The 20,151-nt window shown below is 36.6% G+C and overlaps 1 protein-coding gene across 4 annotated transcripts in view; it reads left to right on the forward strand.

Annotated features, from left to right (window-relative positions):
* Positions 1–20,151, forward strand: part of CTNNA3 (catenin alpha 3) — a 1,725,675-nt gene that overhangs the window by 437,121 nt on the left and 1,268,403 nt on the right. For all 4 annotated transcript variants that reach the window (XM_082424660.1, XM_082424659.1, XM_082424661.1 and 1 more), the window contains one exon: positions 13,053–13,316. In XM_082424660.1, coding sequence (XP_082280786.1) covers positions 13,053–13,316 — 264 coding nt within the window. The remainder of the gene's footprint in view (positions 1–13,052; positions 13,317–20,151) is intronic.

Raw genomic sequence — 20,151 nt, forward strand, 5'->3', positions numbered from 1 at the left:
TTTGTGCCCCTCCCCCTCCCAGCATTGGCACCCTCACCCCAGAAAGGAACAGTGCTGGAACAAGAGGGGCTGGTGTGGGCACTCAGTGCATGTTCAGGTGTGGGCTGTGGTGGTCAGGCCTGGGTCAGAGATCTGTACTGCTTCTGATGTGCTGCCTGTATAAGCACCAGTAATGGCTGCCCTTGCCCTACTCAGATGCTGCTTTGAGTCTAAGCCACGTTTGTCTCTCATAGCTGGGCTCTTCCTTCTGTCTCTGCCACTTTTGCCCTAGTGGGGAGCTATGCCACAGGGCAAGTGGGGCCTGTGTGGGCACTTGGCATGTGTTGGGGCACAGGCTGTGGCGGTCTGGCTGTAGACAGAAATGGGGCTTTTTCTGATGAGTTGCCTGTGTAAGTGTTAGTAATGGCTGTCCCCACCCTTCTCAGATGCTGCTCCAGGTCTGAGCCACATCTGTGTCTCACAGCTAAGCTCCCAAGCAGGGCTGGAGCACTCACTAGCTCAGGCTGAGGTGCACACCAGAGCGGTGTAGGAAATCTGCCCCCTCAGCTCTGCTTCAGGAACAAGTGAGTGTGCACAGACTCCTCATGAATGGAGTTTATGGCTTTAGCTGTTGCATTAAGGTGCATGATCCATGTTGAGTTAATTTTTGTGTATGGTATGAGGCAGGGGTTCAGCTCCCTTCTTTTGCATGTAAATATACAGTTGTCCCAGCACTGTTTATTGAAACGACTACTTATTCTTTCTGCATTGAGTTGTCTAGACACGTTTGTTGAAAATTAATTGACTATAAATTTAAGGGTTTATTTTTTTTTTATTTTTTTCTTTTTTTATTTTTATTTTTATTTTTAAAAATTTTTTTTTTTTAATTAATTTATTTATTTATGGCTGTGTTGGGTCTTCGTTTCTGTGCGAGGGCTTTCTCTAGTTGTGGCAAGCGGGGGCCACTCTTCATCGCGGTGTGCGGGCCTGTCACTGTCGCGGCCTCTCTTGTTGCGGAGCACAGGCTCCAGACGCGCAGGCTCAGTAATTGTGGCTCACGGGCCTAGTTGCTCTGCGGCATGTGGGATCTTCCCAGACCAGGGCTCAAACCCGTGTCCCCTGCATTGGCAGGCGGATTCTCAACCACTGCGCCACCAGGGAGGCCCCCAAGGGTTTATTTTTGAACTCTCAGTTCTAGTCTATTGATCTATATGTCTATTCTTATGCCAGTAACACACTTTCTTGTAGCTTTTTAGTAAGTTTTGAAGTTGGAAAGTGTGAGTCCTCCAGTTTTGTTCTTTTTAAAGATTGTCTTGGTTATTTTGTGTTCCTTGCATTTTCATATGAATTTTAGGTTCATCTTGTCAATGTCTGCAAAAAATACAGCTGGCATTTTGATAGGAGTTGTACTGAATTTATAGTTTAATTTGGGGGAATATTGCCATCATAACAATATTAAGTCTTCCAGCCCATGACATGGAAAGTCTTTCCATTTATTTAAGTCTTTTAATGATGTTTTATAATTTTCAGTGTAGAAGTCTTGCACTTATTTTGTTAGATTCATTACTAAATATTTTGGTTTTGATTCTCTTGTATATAATATTGTTTCCTTAATTTTATTTTTATATTGTTCATTGCAAGTGTATAGGTATACAATTCATTTTTGCACATTAACATTGCATCCTGAAACCTTGCTTATCTCATATATTAGCTCTAAGATTTTTTTTTTTTAGTGAATTCCTTAGGATTTTCTGTATACCAGATCATGTTATACTCAAATAGATAGTTTTACTTCTTTTCCAGTTTAGATACCTTTCACTTATTTTCCTTTCTTAAATTATTTAACTAGATACTGAATAGAAGTGAAAGAGGATATTCTTGTCTTATTCCTGATCACAGGGAGAAAGCATTTAGACTTTCACCATTAAGTATGATCTTAACTGTGGGTTTTTCATAGATCCCCTTTATCAGGTTGAAGAATATTTTTGTCTTTTTTTGACTGAAATTGAATGTCTCTGAGTATTTATTCCTTACCTATCCAACAGTGAATAAAAATGGGAATGAAAGTTCATCTCACATTTGGGTAGTAAGAGCTAGAGAACCTTGAGGAACATAGCTGGACAATTAGACCAAGGGTGATATACTGTCATTTTTCTTGTGCATTATGCTTTTTAAAAGAGGTGATATGATGAAACTGGGTCTTCCTAGTAAGGTAAGTTTTTTCATACTTAATGTATAAATGGTCCTCCTCTATTAAATTATTTTTTAGAGATCATACCTCATGGCTATAAGTGTCTCATGAGTTTGGGTAATGCTCAGTATTTAGTGTGAACTATAGTTTTTCTAAATCATTTATGTGGCAATCCTTTATCTTAGACTTGAATGACCATTGCTATATATTTATAAGATATTTAGTGATGTTTAACATCAAAGGTAGCCTTATGTTTCATTTGGGCTATAGAGGTATTTGTGATATAGTTAGTCATAAAGTCATCTTGATGGCAATAAATAAACCAAGGGGTTCTCACTGACTCTGGTGTGCTGTATAGAATGCATTTTCGAATGGCTTATTTCTGCATTAGAGGAAAACACCAACCTTCTGGGGGTTGTCCACATTCCAGCATCTTGCGTCTGTTGTATTTATGATGGAAACAAGGCTAAAAAAGAGTATTTAGTCATCTGCTGTTTCCATTTGGTGCTAAACACATACTTTTCTCTAGAGTGCAAGAATGCTAATTTATTTCATGTACCAGGGTGGATTGCAGCCATTCCTAGAGACATGAGTATTTAAATTGGCAAAAACTAAACAGCAAGTACTCTGCATATAGAAGATACATTCTCAGTATCTAGTTCTTGAGTAAGGAAAAATATTTGTTAATTAGGGATCTGGATTTTAAATACAACTCACCTTCTAATAGGCAGGCATATACAATTGACTTTTCAACTACAGCCACAGCCATTATGTTTTGAGTTCAGAAACTTTTTCTATGCATTCTGGTAAGTATGAAATATGACATAAGTAAAACTCACAAGTAATTGTGAGATATTCAGGTAAACATGTTCTGAGATCTTTCTCTGGAATGAGAGATAAAAGGGAGCAATAAGTTTTGTGCTATCTATTTCTGTGCCCTTTATCTGTCTTTTCAGATATAACTAGACAATTTCTGGTATTTTATTCCCATATGTGATAGGATAATTTTTATATGTGTGAGATGTTTCAAATTAATTGTAAGTTTTTAATTTGAGTTGATGTTCATTCATTCATTAATAAACATTTGTCAAATACCTTTCATATGCCCTCATGGAGCTTACATTCCATTGAAGAAGACAGAAAACAAACATGGTAAATAACTATAATATAAAGTATATTAGTGATAAATAGTAGTAAGAAGAAAATAAAGCAGGGAAAGAAGTATGGCATGTTGAGAGTGAAATTGTTGGATGAATTTTTAGATAGAGTGGCTAGAGGAGGTCTTACTGAAAAGTTGATTTTTGAGTAAAGACTCAAAAGAAGTGAGAGAGTGAGCCAGTCATGGATCCAGAAGAGTGTTCCAGCAATGGGATGGCCTAGGGTAGGGATGGGATATGCCTAGATTTTTAGAGAACCAGCAAGGAGGTCCATGTTGCTGGATCACAGCGAACAAGGAGAGTAGTAAGGATGAGGTCAGAAAGATATATAGGATGGTTTGAGCAAAGCAGTGACATGATGACTTGCTAGGTGATAAGATGCCAAATTCTAGATAAATGAGGGTAAAGGTGATAGAATTTGCTGACAGACTAGACGTGAGATTTGAGAGAAAGAGAAGTAAAGGCTGACAACAAGGTTTTTGGTTTGGACAACTGGAAGAACTACTACTGAACTGGTGAAGACTGGTAGTCGTGGTTTGAGGGGTATTATCAGGAGCTCAGGTTTTGATATGCTATGTTTGAGAAGCATATTAGAGAGCCAACTGACTTTTATGTCAGCGTTTTTGGCTCTCTTTTACCTGGTGCATTTTGAAATGCTCACCTTCCTCTCTCTGAAGCAGTTCTTAACCTATGCATGCTTTTCCTTACACTTCCTATAGTAATTCTAATCTATTCCACCATTTTATTTTAGCATATTATTATTTAACAATTTCCAGAGAGCAGAGGACTTCAGAGTGGGTGCTTATTTTTACTTTGTATTTGTATTTCCTTCTAGCTGTTAGTTCAGTTCCACTGTGTAAATACTTCTTGAAATCAGTATCTAAGGATACTCAAAACTTAACAAGATTATTAACCTAACTTATTTCTGTTTCCCTCAATCAGATGGATCTGATTGTTGGTCAAGGTAGGGAGCACTAACTTAACTTTCTGAAAAGCATGACAAATATGGGACATCTTACATGCATTTGCTCAAGGTCTTGCTTCCTGCTGGGGAATGTAGTTAGAAATCAGATATTTTTCAGAACAACCTGAGATACACAGCAATAAGCACTGAATGACACACTTACATGTAAGTGCTAAAAACTGTCATCAACAGCTAGGCCAGAACAGTTGGAAGAATAGTTCATAGGCAAATCTAGTTAGCCTAATTGGGAACACAATTAAAGAAGAACATTTCCATTCTAGAATGAGTATACCTTAGCTTTTTGCAGTTGTGATTTCCTTTTCCAAAATTCAAAATTTTATCTCATGGAAAAGTAAATTATCTTAAGGCAGTAACCCTCAAAGTTTTCTGATGTCTTTAAAGTGGTGATAGGTATTATTAATTCATTGGTCATTCTGTGCCAGCTCCTATACAAGGCCCAGGGAATGAAAGAATTAAGACATCATTTTGGCCCCAATAGGAACTCTTAATTCAGTGAGAGACACAGATGTATCAATGAATAAATATAGCAAATGGTAATGGTTTAGTAAGTCCTAGATTAGTGCTGTGTAAGTACTATTGGAACACATGAGTGTGTCCATGGATGACAGAACATGAGAATCCAAATTGTCTTGAAGGATGAATGGACATATAGCAGGAGATATGAGGGGAGGCAGGGACATAGCTCATGCAAAGGCACCTGTAGAACCTCATGTGATTCTGTGTGGCTGGAGAAAAGGGTGCCTGTGAGAGAAGTGGTAGAATGTAAGGCTAGAGAGAGAAGCTGGAGTCAGATCATGCTTGTCTGTAATAAACAATATGAGAGTTATTGTGTGTGAATTAACAGTCACTTGAAAATTTTAAATTGGGGAGTGAGGATCATATTTGAAGTTTAGAGAGACTCCTCTGATTGTGTTACTGACAAAATATTGTATTAGTCAAAAAGTTGTCTTTAATATTCCTCTAATTTGTTCTGTCCTCCGTGTATTCACAAGCACTTCCTCTGTTTTCTCCCTAATCATTTTCCCACTAGACTACTACTAGGAATGAGGACGAGAACAAAGGGTACTTATTGGAGAAATATTTAATGAGGAGAATAACAGATCCTACCTAGTGGTTGGGATGAGGGAATAGAAGAGTCAAGGATATTCCTTAAGCTTATTGTTAGTCAGCTGGATATTGGGGCCCTTCAGTCTGAGAATGTTGGAGGAGAAACATATTTGGGAGTGTGTGTAAGAAAAGCAATGGATTCAATTTTGGGCATGTTTATTTTGAGATCCAAATTGAGTTATGCTCCTGGAGCTCAGTAGAGAGGTGTGACTCACTTGTCAGAAATAAATCACCATTTTCCACCCGTCAATTTAAATTCACTATTGTCATTTAAGAAGACAGGGGAGAAATATTTAAGGAGGGAATATGGCCAATAGTTTGCTGTATAGAGAGAGGTCAAGTAAGAAAATGCTGGAAAAATGTTTCACATTAAATTAGGTAACCTCATTAATACCCTGTGAGGTAGGAATTATTATTCCCATTTTGTAGCTGAAGTAAGGTTAATTATTACAATCAAAAGCTCCTGCTATTGGAGTGTTTTTGTGTTGGAATTGTAACCCCAAAGTTCATGCTATTTTCATTATGAGACAGTCTTCCTGCCTTGGAGTTGCTCAGCGTTTGCCTCATTTCACCCTTAGCTTTAAAGTCACACCTTGTAGCAGGTTTTTCAACCCTGTTGAATTAAACTTAAAAGCCAAAAAGTTTTTTGCTCTGGGAAAAGCTATCATTAAACTATCACTACTAAGATGCTATGTTTAGAGTTGTTATTTTATCAAAGGTAGATTAAAATAGTGAAGATGATACTTACTAATTTTACTCTTTCTTCATGTATCATTCACTTATATTTTGGGGCAAACTAAATGACCTTATGAATCACACTTTAATTTAGTGTTATAATTTTGGCCTGAGGTTATCTTATCAGTCTTACTCTGAAACTCAATTAAGGAATAAGTTTCTAATCTGAGTTGTATTAGGTGTGGCAGTTATTTGTCAGGAAGGTATGCCTGAAATGTGTATTTTCTTTTGGGCTACTACAGAACCGTAGGGTTTTAGGAAAGTCCTTAGACAGACTTTGTGAGAGATAATGAAGCTACTGACAATAACAAAAAAATAGTGTTGGGTAGAAAGAGTGATAAGACAGGAGCCAATCCTGGATCTTATTCATAGCTGGGCCATTAAATGAGAAAGAATAGAGAGTGCTTTCATGTAGGAAGCATTATAGCTATTTAATAAATGTTGGCTTTCTTAAAAAGAATTACCACTACCACTTTTTATTAATTTAAAAAAATAATAACACTTTTTGTATCTCCTCATGAGATTCTTTGTGAAAGAATGATTGGAAACATGTTGAACAGGATAAGCCACTCCATGAATGTAAGGGATTATTAACTAGGAAGTTGCATCAACATCCCTGAGTTTGGATCCCATTTATACTAAATGATGCTATTTGCTTTCTTAGATGTACCAGAATATTTGGAAAATGGTGATTTATTTCTGACAAGTGAGTCACAGAAACTTAAATAAGGAATTGTAAGGATAATGATATTTATTGATCCTTGACTAGATGGTAAAATCCAACTTAACTGCCATAGGTGTTAATTAATATATACGGGAAAAGTTTTCTGATTTATGGATATTTGAATTTTGTTAGATTAAGTGATGAAGTATACACACAAATGGAAGGAAAGCATGAAGTACAGCAACTAGATCTTATTGAAGTAGCTCATTATTTTTATGTTTTTCTGCTTATTCTTTTTCCTTTAGTTATGACAGATGATTCCAGATAGAATTTATTTTTTAGGTATAAATTCAAGGCAAATAATAGATGAATACATAGTATTGTATTTGTTTCAGATGGATAGAAAATGAAATGAATACAGTGTGTTTCTGAACTTTACATATACATTTTCTTAACTGACACAGTAGTCTGCATTAGAATTAAGTAATATTGCTTTCCTAGGAGGTTTCTTTGGAGGTATTAATATTCACTGTGGTGTATTACAACTACTTAAGGTATGCATTAATGGCCCAGAGTACATACTTTGGGTATATCTTGATACAATCATTATATGGTTTCTTAGTTTTCTATTTGAATTTGAAGAATTCTTTTATCTTCTCCTTTATTGAATTTGTCCTACTAACATGAACTAGAAAATGGGAAATAAGTATAGAAAAGCAGTGAAGATCTCTCTCTGCTGCTTAACAATGTTTTGATTGTAAAATCTTGCATTTTTTCAATCATTTTTTTCCCCTCGGAACCTTCTTTTTATCTCTGTAGTCTACTCTTGTTTCACCATCCTATATCCCTCAGCTCAGTTAAGGCTAAGTATTCAACTTCCTAATTTATTTTGGAGAAAAACATTTAAATTAGCGGGTGTTTGCACTATTTTGTTTTCTGATAGAACATGAAGCTGCCCACTGACCAGTGATGCAGTTAGCAGGCAACATCTTGGCAGAGAGAAGACTGGGGATAGAAGCCAACCAATAATGGAATCCAAATAGCAAAGTATCCATTAGGCTTTTCTCTGCATGTCTTTTTAGTCTTAAGAAACCAAAACTACTCTTTATGAGCTCCCTTCCCTCCAATACCAGAGAAGTAGGTTTGTCAGCTCCAGAAACTTCATTCTTCATTTAAACACCTGGAAGAGAAACTCAGTAATTTGCATGTAGTTCTGCTTTGTTGAGCAGAGTATCTGCTGAGCTATTCTACTTGGGCAGGGATGTAGCTTAGTAAGGAAGTTTTCTCTGATTTTTTGAAATGCAGGTTTGTTCAAGGGTATATGGAATCAATTGCTGTGAAAATCCTTTAGCTTTGCCCTTTCTGATGGCCAAGCTATCAGAGCTTTCCTTTTTTATTTTTCACACATTTAGATTTTTTTCTTTTTTAAACAGAAACCCTTAAATTGGTAGAAGATACTTGCAAATGGACTGCATATCCAATTTTTTCATCCTTCCCTAAATATCATGGGAAATGTAACATGACAGGTCTATAGCTTATTTATACCAGTGAATATTTGCTTGGCTTTATTAACACTTTTGTTTTGTCTGATTTTGTATAAACTTTAAAAACTGAAGTATAACATACATACATAAAAATGTACGGCTTCTACACATACAGGTCAATGAATTTTCCAAGCTAAACACACCACCTCCAAGGTAACAAGCATCCAGATCAAGAAACAGAAAATTACCAAAATTCAAAAGATCCCTTATGCCCGTTTCCAGTCTCTAATCGCCCCTCAAGAATAAACACTATTCTGATTTCTAAAACTATAGATTAGTTTTGCCTGAGTTTGAACTTTATATAGATGGAATCAAGTAATATGTACTCTTTTGTGTCTGGTGTTTTTCATTCCATATTTCATATTGTAGCATGTAACTGCATTTTGTTCATTCTCATTACTTTGGATTGTTCCTAATTTGGGGCTCTATGAAGAGTGTTCTATGAACACTTTATATGTCTTTTAATGAACATATGAAAATATTTCTGTAAGTGTGTATCTTCTCCCAGGAGTGGAATAGAGCTGGTTCGTATACGTTCATGAACATATACATATGTTTAGCTTCGGTAGGCACTGTTGGTTTTCCAAAGCAGTTATATCAATGGCTTCACTAACATTTGATGTACAGATAGGTATAATTTAATTTTACTCTTTAGCTTTCTGTGGCATTATCATGCACTAGTTTGTCTAGACTCTCTGGATTATGTATATTTTCCACACATTTGATTTCTTGGAATAATCATATCCCAAGCTTCTTATCCTTTCTGAGCATAACTTTCTCTTACTTATTTCTTAATCATTTGTCTATTTGTTTCTTCAAAAAAATGATTAAGCTCCTAATACGTGCCATGTACTACTAGATAATGGATAAAAAATAAATAAGCTATAGTGCTTTCATTCAAGGGAAGTATAATGAAGTGAGAGAGACAGCAATATGAATAGATATAATTTTAAGTGATTTCACTCAAATCTAAAAAGCTTCATCTTTGATCTGTTGTTTCTAGATTTAGTAAAGAAGTCCATTAACAACTTGTCAAATGCATTCATTATGTCTAGGTTATTAAAAAATCATGTGTATTCCAATATAAATTTCCCTTTTTTGAAGTAAAGAGACTCCATATTTTTAACTCCCTCATACAGAAGTCATCCTGTCTTCCAAATTGCTTTTTTAAAAAACATTTCTTTAATTCTTTTTTTTAAAGTATAGTGACCATAATTATCTACAGTACTTTGGGTCCGAAACTCTAGGGCGTGCATGTGTTTTTGCTTGCTTCTTTGGTTTTTTGAGAGTTCAGTATCTTCTGATGTCCTTCTTGGTAATTTACAATACATATTTAGCTTCTTGGTCTAGCACACAAAATTTTCAGGTTTATATCTTCAAGAAACAACTTATGATGACTCCTAGGTTCTTCTCCTTATTGTAACATTCATCCTGGGTGAAGGCCCTGTAACCTGCACACACATGACTTTAGCTCCCAGCTATGAACTAGTGATTCACAGATCTCTATTTCTAGCTCACTTCTAGATCCATGTATAGTATATTTTAATTTGGATATTATGCTGGCATCTCACATTTCGCAGATGACAAAAAGTATTTTACCTTTCTCTTCCAAATGCATTATTCATTCTGTATTCTCCATCTTGGTGAATGCATCACGATGTGCACAATGGCAAAAACTAATTTCTAGATGCTTCTAGATACCTCCACCCCCTTCCATATAAGTATCACAGAGTCTTACTGTTTTTGCCTCCTAAATATTTCTGGATCCATCCTACTATAGCCTAGCAATAGTGTTCAGCATTCAGGGCCTCATTGTCTTTTACCTGGATTATTGCCTGGTCTCCCTGACTGAAATTGCATTCTGTCTAATCACTAAATGGTCACTGCTAGAGCAATCTTTGAAAATACACATCGAAGCTTGTTGTTCTCGCAGCTCTTTAGCATGGCATCTGCCTGCGTTTCTAGCTGGATTCATCACCATTCCTGCTTAGCGTCCCTATACTTGTAGTGCCACCTGCAGTAGCATGCATACTCCTTGCTCTGTTATGCCTCAGGCCTTTGCACATGCTGTTTTCTTTTACATATATCCCCATATCTCCTCCCTCTTGCGTCTCCCTCCCACCCTCCCTATCCCACCCCTCTAGGTGGTCACAAAGCACCGAGCTGATCTCCCTGTGCTATGCGGCTGCTTCCCACTAGCTATTTATTTTACATTTGGTAGTATATATAAGTCCATGCCACTCTCTCACTTCGTCCCAGCTTACCGTTTCCCCTCCCTGTGTCCTCAAGTCCATTCTCTATGTCTGCGTCTTTATTCCTGTCCTGCCCCTACGTTCTTCAGAACCTTTTTTTTTTTTTTTTAGAGTCCATATATATGTGTTAGCATACAGTATTTGTTTTTCTCTTTCTGACTTACTTCACTCTGTATGACAGATTCTAGGTCCATCCACCTCACTACAAATAACTCAATTTCATTTCTTTTTATGGCTGAGTAATATTCCATTGTATATATATGCCACATCTTCTTTATCCATTCATCCGATGATGGACACTTCGGTTGCTTCCATGTCCTGGCTATGAACAGTGGGTAGACAGCTACTTCTAATTGTCCTCCCTACATCTTGTAAAAAAGTTAGTTACCCCCATATCCTGCATGAAGTAGCAGACAGCCTTTATTTTCAGAAAGGAAGGAGCTAAAAATATAGTAGTGCTGCCATTTATTAACCTCGGGTAACATTATTCGAAGGTAGCAGAGTCTTGTGAATAAGTCATGGGATTTGCAATCAGAAGACTTAGGTTTACATCTCAGTTCTTTTATCAGCCTTTTAATCTCCTTAGACTAAATACTCATTTAGTTAAAATGGGGCTAATAACACCAGCCTTACTGCCTCAAAGGGTGTTGTGATGATCAGTGAGATACTATCCAGAAGCACTTTATAAACTATAAGTCATTATACAACACAAGTCCTCACATCCTAGTGTAGTAGCAAATAAGAGAAATCCTTCCCATGCAAGAAAGAGTATAACATAGCTGTTAGGATCATGGCTTAGCAGTTGCACTGACTTGGGTTACAGTGCAAGAAATGCCACCATTTAGCTTTGTCAGTTGGATCATGAACTCAGTCTCTCTAGATATCAGTTTTCTCATCTTTAAAAAGGAGAATAATATGTATCATGAGTTTTTATAAGGATTACATGAGATATTGTATGTGGAATCCATAAGTTATTGTTAAGTTCCCTTGAATTAGTTTTCTTTAAAATAAACTTTTTATTTATATTAATAATTTTAGATTTCTAGAAAAGTTGCAAAGATAGTACAGAAATTTCCCATCTACTTTTCTTCTGATTTCCTTCATTGTTAATGTCTTACATTAGCCACAATGAACAAACATTGACACATTACTATTAACTAAACTCTGGGCTTTTTTTTGGAATTCATCCGTTTTCCCATTAATGTCTTTTTTCTGTTCCAGGATCTGATCCAGGGTTCTATGCTGCATTTAGTTGTCATGTCTCCCCAGTTTCCTCTGGTCTGTGACAGTTTATCAGTCTCTTTGTTTTTTGTGACCTTAACAGTCTTGAGGAATACAGTGCAGGTATCATGTAGGATTTTCTCCAGTCTGGTTTTGTTGGTTGTTTTTCTCATGATTAGACTGAGACTGTGGGCTTTTGGAGAGAATTCCAGACAGATGAAGTACTCGTCTTGTCACAGCATATCAAGGAGCACCCGATATCCATGTGACATCACTGATGATGTTAACATTCATCTCTTGGTTAAGGGAGTACTTGCCAGGGTTTTTCAATGTATATTGAGCTAGTTTTAACCAGCTATCACTTATATAGGACTTTCTTTTTCCTCTCCTCCCACTGTTTGAAATGCTTTTCGTTTATATTTATTGCAAATGTCATCTCTGAGGCAATATCTTCTCTGACCACCCAAGCTAAAGAGCTTCTCTTCTCAAGTCAGTCAGTGTTGTGTTTTCTCGATAGCAGTTTTCAGTACCTGAAATTGTCTTGTGTATTTGTTTTACCTAGTTTATCTGTTTGTCTTTAGGCCCCCTCCCCCTCAAACAAGAACATAAGCTTCAGGAGAACAAGGTCCTTGTAGGATTGTTCACTTCTGTGCACTTGACATCTAAGCACAAGGGCTAGCATATACTAAATGCTCAATAACTATTTGTTTGAATAAATGTCAAAGAAAGAAAAATCCAGGATTAACTTATTAGCAAGTATTTCTGAAAATGAGTGGAAGATAGCTGAATGGTGGGAAGTTTAATTTAGTATTCTTAACTTAATTGGTTTAGTTTTAACAAAAAGGTTAAATGCAATCATCACCATCTATGCAAATAAGTAATCAGCATCCTTGTAATTCAAGCTGTCTTATAATTCACTTCATAATGTGAAAGCCAAAGTATTTTTCTGACTTATAAGTATATGACTGACAAATGTAAGCGTTACTTAGTTATCACACATCTGTACCATTGTGACCTTTATTTGCTATGGCTTAGCTTTCCTATTACAGAAATTTTAACAGAATCAGGAGGAGTATAGAAATAATTTATGCCCTTTATTTTAACTTATAGTTATGAATTCCTAGTATCTATTATCTTTTCATTTATACTGGCAGAAAAATGGAGCTTCTTGGCATAAATCTTTCTTCCATAACCTCTCTTTTTATTTCTTTCCTCAGGACCTAAAATCTCCAAATCAGAGGGATGAAATTGCAGGTGCCCGGGCCTCATTGAAGGAGAACTCCCCCATACTGCATTCAATTTGTTCAGCTTGTTTGGAACATTCTGATGTCGCTTCCCTCAAAGCCAGCAAGGACACAGTTTGTGAAGAAATTCAGAACGCCCTCAATGTAATTTCAAATGCTTCACAAGGCATCCAGAATGTGTTAGTCCCACCAGAACCTCAGGCAGCAACCCTGGGAAGTGCCCTTGATGAGCTTGAGGTAAGTTGAGAGAAAATTAAAATGTGATTTGATGTACCAATGTGAAAATTAATAGATGTGTGTTCTCAGATCCTTGGGTTGGAGTTCAGAGTATGAGTAAATAAAAATCCAGTGACCTAATCAGTCTCTATCATTGTCTGTGTTTTCCAAAGAATTGATTAGCAGGACAATATTCTATCAGTAGACTTCTGATTCCTTTACATCTCTGCCAAGGAAGCCAATGCATTTAAATTGGGATTGTTAATTAGATTGAAATGATGACTTTATTTTACATAGATAAACTTATGAAATGTAGGATTTATTCATTCCACAAATACTTATTATTGGCGCTGTTCTTTATGCTTGGGATATAACTGAGTGCTGCTCTCTTGAACTCCTTACATTTGAGTTTGGACTAGGGTGGCTAGTGAATATTAAGGCTAAATTTTGTAAGCAGAACCAACTGGATTTGACAGAATGGTTGTGGGGTGTGAGAGAAAGGGAAGAGTCATGGCTGGTGTTGCAGGTTAGCTCCTCTAGAAGCACACACTGGACAGAATTCGGGATACAAGGTGTTATTAGGAATTAACATGTGTTAAGGAAGAGGAAGGGAGCAGGTCTGAGCAGAGGAAGAAGTCTCCCTGTGAGCCAGACCCACAAAGCCACCAATGAGCAGGGAGCCCTGGAGAGAGTGTTAACCTCAAGAAATAGCCAGGCCTCTTTCAATCACTGGAAGCAGGTCACCCTACGCTGGGAAGGGTCTTACCTCCAGGCATGGGGGCTGGGGATAAGCCCGCTGCAGCTGCTGCAGACCCTGAAGGAACTGACAGCTGGGGGGCCATCTGCTGGCCTCACCCTCCACAGGTAGGCAACAAGTCCTACCTGGAAGGGGGATTTGGGCAGTAAACCTCTATGTCTACCACAGATAATTACAAGGTTTTTTTGTTGTTGTTGTTGTTGTTTGTTTTTTGGCTTGAGCAACTGGATGGATTAAGTTTTTATCAACTATGATGGGGAAGACTGTGGGTGAAGCCATTTTTGAGAGGAAGATCAGCAACTCAATTTTCAACAGGTTGAGTTGAGAGATTTGTTAGACATTCCAGTATGATGTCAAAGATCATTGGTTATCCAAGTCAGATAAGTACTTGCTTAATGGAAGACAACATGGTGTAATGCTTAAAGATAAGGGATCAGGAGCCCAGATGCCTGAGTTCCTATCCCAGCTCTGACAGATACTGCCCATGTGACCTTAAGAAAGCTATTTTATTGAACTCTCAGTTTTCTCACCTATAAATTGAAGATAATAATAGGACCTGTATCTTAGTGTTGCCTGCATCAGTGAATTAATAATACATGTAAAAATGCTAATAGCAGTGACTGGCACATAATAAGTGTTCAATAAATCTTAGCTTTCATTATTAGTTGTGGAGGTGACTATTTGGCAGAAGATTCCTCCATAATCAAGAAATCAACACAATTAAAATTACTAAAGTTTAACTGATAACTTAAAAAAAAACACATAACCTATAATTCCTATATGTTCTTAGCATTATTACTGTCACGATAAACTTATTAGATATCTAATTCATTTATGTTTAGAATAACCTTTCCATATGCTTTTCCTTTAGTTACATGTCTTAAACAGGTTTCTTCATTTCTAACCTAACATTATTAAATTCCTAATTTTTGGCATCGATGAAAAAATCTGTTAACTTCCTAATTATTAGCATTTATGTGAAAATTTTAGGACCTATTTGTCTAAATAAGGTAGAAAATTAGTGATGATTCTTTAATAATACCCCATCATGTAAATGTTTGCCCTGTGTAATGAGTACTCAGTAAACTTGTCTATTAGATGAGCATTCTGTCTTCACAATAAGATTGAAAACACCTTGTGGGCAAGATTATGTTTCCAACTAATTTTATACCGGTGATACTAGCAGAACATTAGGTCCCCCATACATTAATATGTAACATTTCTTGATAGCTAAACACTTAACATAAATTTATCACTTAATTGTTACAGTGTCCATATAAGATATGTTTTTTCTTGTTTGTTTGTTTTACAGAAAATAAAACTGAGACTTATGTATGATTTTTAACTTGCTCAAGTCAGAAGACTAGTGAGTGGTAGTAACCAGGATGTGAATCTAGTATATCTGACTCTAGAAGATATTTCCAACTTCTGTATTATACTGAATTCTCACAGGTAGAGCTTAATGTTCTTAATCAAAATTCAACAAAACTTGTTCTACAATTCTTAGTTTATTGGAACTATCAGAGAAATTATATATGTAACCCAGTCCAAAAGATGGCATAACTTTTTAGTGAAAAATTATTTTTTGGGTACCTGAGTTATTTAAGTAGAAGTAGTCTGTGTATGAGGAGTGACTAGTATTGTGAGGTGAAATTTGCAAGAGTGGACAGATAAGATTGTGTATCACGTTTTTCATAGTACTAAACAGAATTGTATCAGGTGATGCTTGCATAAGAGGTCCAGTTTATCCCAGACACCTTTTTCTATATTCTTAGGATTATAGAAGAAGATAGAAGATTTTGAAGTTGTCTTCCTTCAGGGACTTCTCTTTTCTCACTTTAGTTGAAAGTGGCTGCTGCAGACAAGAAATGGCAGTGGTTGGAGAGGAGGAGAAAGTGTGTGTGTGTGTCTGTGTGTCTGTGTGTGTGTATGGGTGTAGTTTTGATGGGAGTGGGCATAGGCATAGTGATAGAGTCTTCCCTTTTTTAAGATAAGTTGCTGACTCCCTGCTTCTTATCAAAGCAGGAGGGAATTTCAAAGATATTACCCAGAAATCCCAATACTGTATCAACAACCTTTGAAATTCAGTTCCAGTCAAAGTTATGGATAGAAAGCTGGTACAAAATGCCTGAAATTTATATACATTTTTATATCCAAGTTACAATAGCTTCTGAGGTTGTCTGAACTAGATAAAGCAGAATTTATTGAGCATTTAGCCTTTTTAAATGATTTTGTAAATTAAATGGTTGCACTTTACTTACAGGAAGCTTATTGGTAAAGGATCCAAAATAACCTTTGCTCTATCTTGCTTCTGCAAATATAATACTGTGAAATAAATTGATGTAGTAAATACTCTGTTGGGAGTAAGTCTCATTAAATGTTATAGCGTAGAAATGTATCAGAGCACTTACTCAACAACTACCGAGCTGAAGCATCATTAAATCTTTCATTCTGGTCCATGTCTGGTTGTGGAAATGAAACCTGAGATTTACTGTTGGAGGAAATAGAAGTTGAATTAGAACACTGTATAGGCTAAATCAATTTCTTTATTGGAAAAGTTAATGTGAATTTTAGAGTGTTCTTTTGCATTTGTGACTGAATGAGAGTTGAGAAGTGTCCAACTATGGATTAACAGAATTATGAAAATATCTTTAAGTGAGAAACTTTGCCAGTGAAAATTGCTTTGAAACTCCAAGTCTACTAAGGTATATTTGCTCTTATGTGGAAGGAAAACACAGCTTTTATAATCATAGTCCACAGAATTATCCAGGTCCTCATGTGATAATGATGATAATAACAAAGGAGTTTTGTAGTATTTTGTCATTTTCAAAGAGCTGTCATGTTTATTTTCTTATCTTCCTTTTATATATTCATTTATGGTCATCATTCATATATTCCTTTATTCAGTGTTGTATCCCCAACACCTAGAACAATGCTCTATACATAGTAAATGCTAGGTAAATATCGATGAATGAATGAAGGAAGGAAAGAATGAATATAGGAATGGTGCCTATCGTCTTGCAATATTGGAGTGAAGAGCATTTTCCCTTTACCCCTGTTTTTTCTCCTTTCTCCAACTTGTAGTGTACATACTGGGGGGTTTGTATTCTACTTTACCTAACGTTTAACTGGGATGCAAATTTATAGTGAGGGAAACCACAAGGAAAATATCTGAGTGATATGCTGCTCAGATACCTTTCTGTGATAAGGGAGCACAAAGAGAAAAAAAAAACTTTTCTCAGTGGCTCCCTAGCCTTAGTTTAGTTTCCCTGTAGCTGCCAAGCTATGCTGCCTTTTACTAAGAGTAATAATTTTGAGGTATGCAGTCCTTATATTCTTCTGTTTTCACCTGAAGGAGAAAACAGGACCTCTATTAATCAAATTAGCATTTAGGAGGTAAAGGAAAATAGGCATCAGTGATATCTAGAAGCAATTTAATATGAAAAAATGGTTTGGTTTTTAGAAATATAGTGAACTAGAAAAACTAAAAATAATGGATAAAATATTTTTAACTACATGGATAATCTGATAGGTGAATTAGGGAAATTTTGGGGGGCTAGCCAGGTACAAAGAGCACAAAACCAAACTAGCAAGCCAGCACTAGCATTGTGCTAGGCGATATGGGGAGTTTGTTTTTCATTATTGCCTGTAGCTTGGATTTTGAAAGAACATGAACTGAGGACAAAAGACAAAGCTAGTCAGCTGGAAAGTCACATGAGACCCTTACATGAATCTGAGAATCCTTTTATTTGACCACCTCATTGGATAAACAAGAAAAACACTAGCTCTACAGGAGGAGATCGTAGGAAAACTTGGCTGGCTTAAATTGGCCATGAGTAGGTCAGAAAAATATACAAAACGTCTTGGAAAATTTCTAACTGTAAGTCTGTTCTTATCTGGACTTTGGTCAAAAGTCATATTATCTGTGTAGCCTCTAAAACTTTAACTGAAAATTTAAAATTGTCCTGTCTTGGCAATATCTCCAAGTAACTGCCAGAAGTAAACTCAAATTCTGTCTGCACCATACACTAAGTCCACAAAAAATTCTCATACAAGTCCAAGGATAATAAGTTCTCACAAGACACACAAATAAGCAAGCCACCATGTATGAAATTTTGTAGAAAGAGCAAACTACAGTCAGATCTGCAAACACTGCAGATGTTGAAACAGTAAGATATTAGATGTAAGTTAGTATGCTTAATATATATTATTTCCTCATCTACTCAGTAAAGTATGAGGAGTATGAAGAAGGAAGAAAAGACTATCAAAATTGACCAGGCAGAACTATCTAAAATGAAAAACATAATTGTGAAAAATTCAATGGTTAGGCAAAACAGGAGGTTAGATAGCAAATTAATGATCTGAAAGATGTTTTTGAAGAAGTTACTTGCAATGCACCACAGAGACACAAAATCTAAGATTTTATTTTTTAAAAGCAGTTAAGATACATGGAGGATGGTGTGACGAGTTCTAAAATATTCTGATATAAGATACAGAAGAAAAAAAGCATAAAAAAATACTAAGAATTTCCTGGAACTAATGGAAGATAGCAATCTCCATAGCTAAAAAATCTAATAATTCCCAAGCAAGATATATAGAAAGAAATCCACACCTACACATATTGTAATGAAACTGAAGAGCAACAAAGACCATAAGAATATTTTAAAAAGAAAATAGGGATAGCTTTATTCTCAGCAAGATGGCAGAATAGGAGGCTCCCGACTCTTCCCTCTACCCATAAACACACTGAATAAACAACTACACATGTATCAGTTGCCTCTGAGAGAAATCCAGAAACGAGTTGAGCAATTCCTGCATGTTGGTCAACTAAGAAAATGCCCACCTCAAAACAGTTAGGAAAAACTGAGATACACTCTCACCATAAACTCCATTCTTAACACAGCATCATACAGTTGAGAGGGATCCCCCATCTCCCAGCTTCTACTTGAGGAGAAAAGGTTTTGATACATATCTAACACTCCAATTTTTATGGCTGCTACCAGAGGGACTACTAGCTTGCCTATCTTTGGCAGCTGACAGGGCCATATATTTGCTAGTCCCTTGGGACCGTAGAGAACAAAGAGGTTGTTTTCAAGCAATTCCTATAGCTTTCTCGCTTGGCTCAGTTCAGAATGAGCAGGCAATAAAGCCCAGCTTCCAGCTTCTTCTTGGAAGTGGGTAGAATGCACATTTACATACTAAATTTTCCAATTGCTGACCAGGGTCTGACTTCTAACTCAGCTGTCTTTGGGAGCTGATGGGACAGGCAATCACTAGTCTCCTAGGCATTTGAACCTGTGTGTGGGCACTTCCCATGGCTTTTCCTCTGGCTAGCTCCAGTTAAGTGACCGAGTCACCATCTTCTTCTTGGAAGGAGTTGGACTACACATCTAGTACAGTAGACTTTTCTGACTACTGCCTGAAGATCTAGCTTCTCACTCGCCTGCCTCTGGGAGCTGATGGAGCCATGCATTCTCTAGTTTCCTGGGGTCTACACAGAACAAAGTGGCAGTTTTGAATGTGCGGAGCCTCTTCCTACAACTCCTTTCCCAGGATTGCTCCAGCAGTAAAGCCCAGCTACTAGTTTCTCCCTGGAAGGGGTTATGCTTCACATCTAGTGTCACAACTTTTCAAGTTAGACTAGCAAAAACATTTGAGAGGCATCTGGAGTAGCTGAATGGGCTGATTATTGGGGTTCATCACCCACTTGAGGCCAGTCTCTCAACTGGGAGAGGTGGCTATTTTATCTAAGGCAGAGAAAAACACAGAGAGAGTCAAGAAAAAAACAGGGAAATATGTTCCAAATAAAAGAACAAACTAACTCTCCAGAAATGAACCCTAATAAAATAGAGATATGTGATTTACCCAACAGATAATTCAAAATAATGAACAGGAAGGTGCTCATTGAGGTCAGGAAAGCAATTTATGAGCAAAGTAAGAATTTTAACAAAGACAAAATGTTAAAAAAAAATCATAGAGCTGAATAATACAATTGAATGGAAAAAAAAAATCAATAGATGGAGTTTAGCTCAGACTAGATCAAACAGAGGAAAGAAAGGATCAGTGAACTCAAAGACAAGTCAGTGGAAATCATACAGT

This window comes from Balaenoptera physalus, assembly GCF_965194825.1.
Source record: "Balaenoptera physalus genome assembly, chromosome: 14".
In the NCBI taxonomy this organism is placed as follows: Eukaryota; Metazoa; Chordata; class Mammalia; order Artiodactyla; family Balaenopteridae; genus Balaenoptera; species Balaenoptera physalus.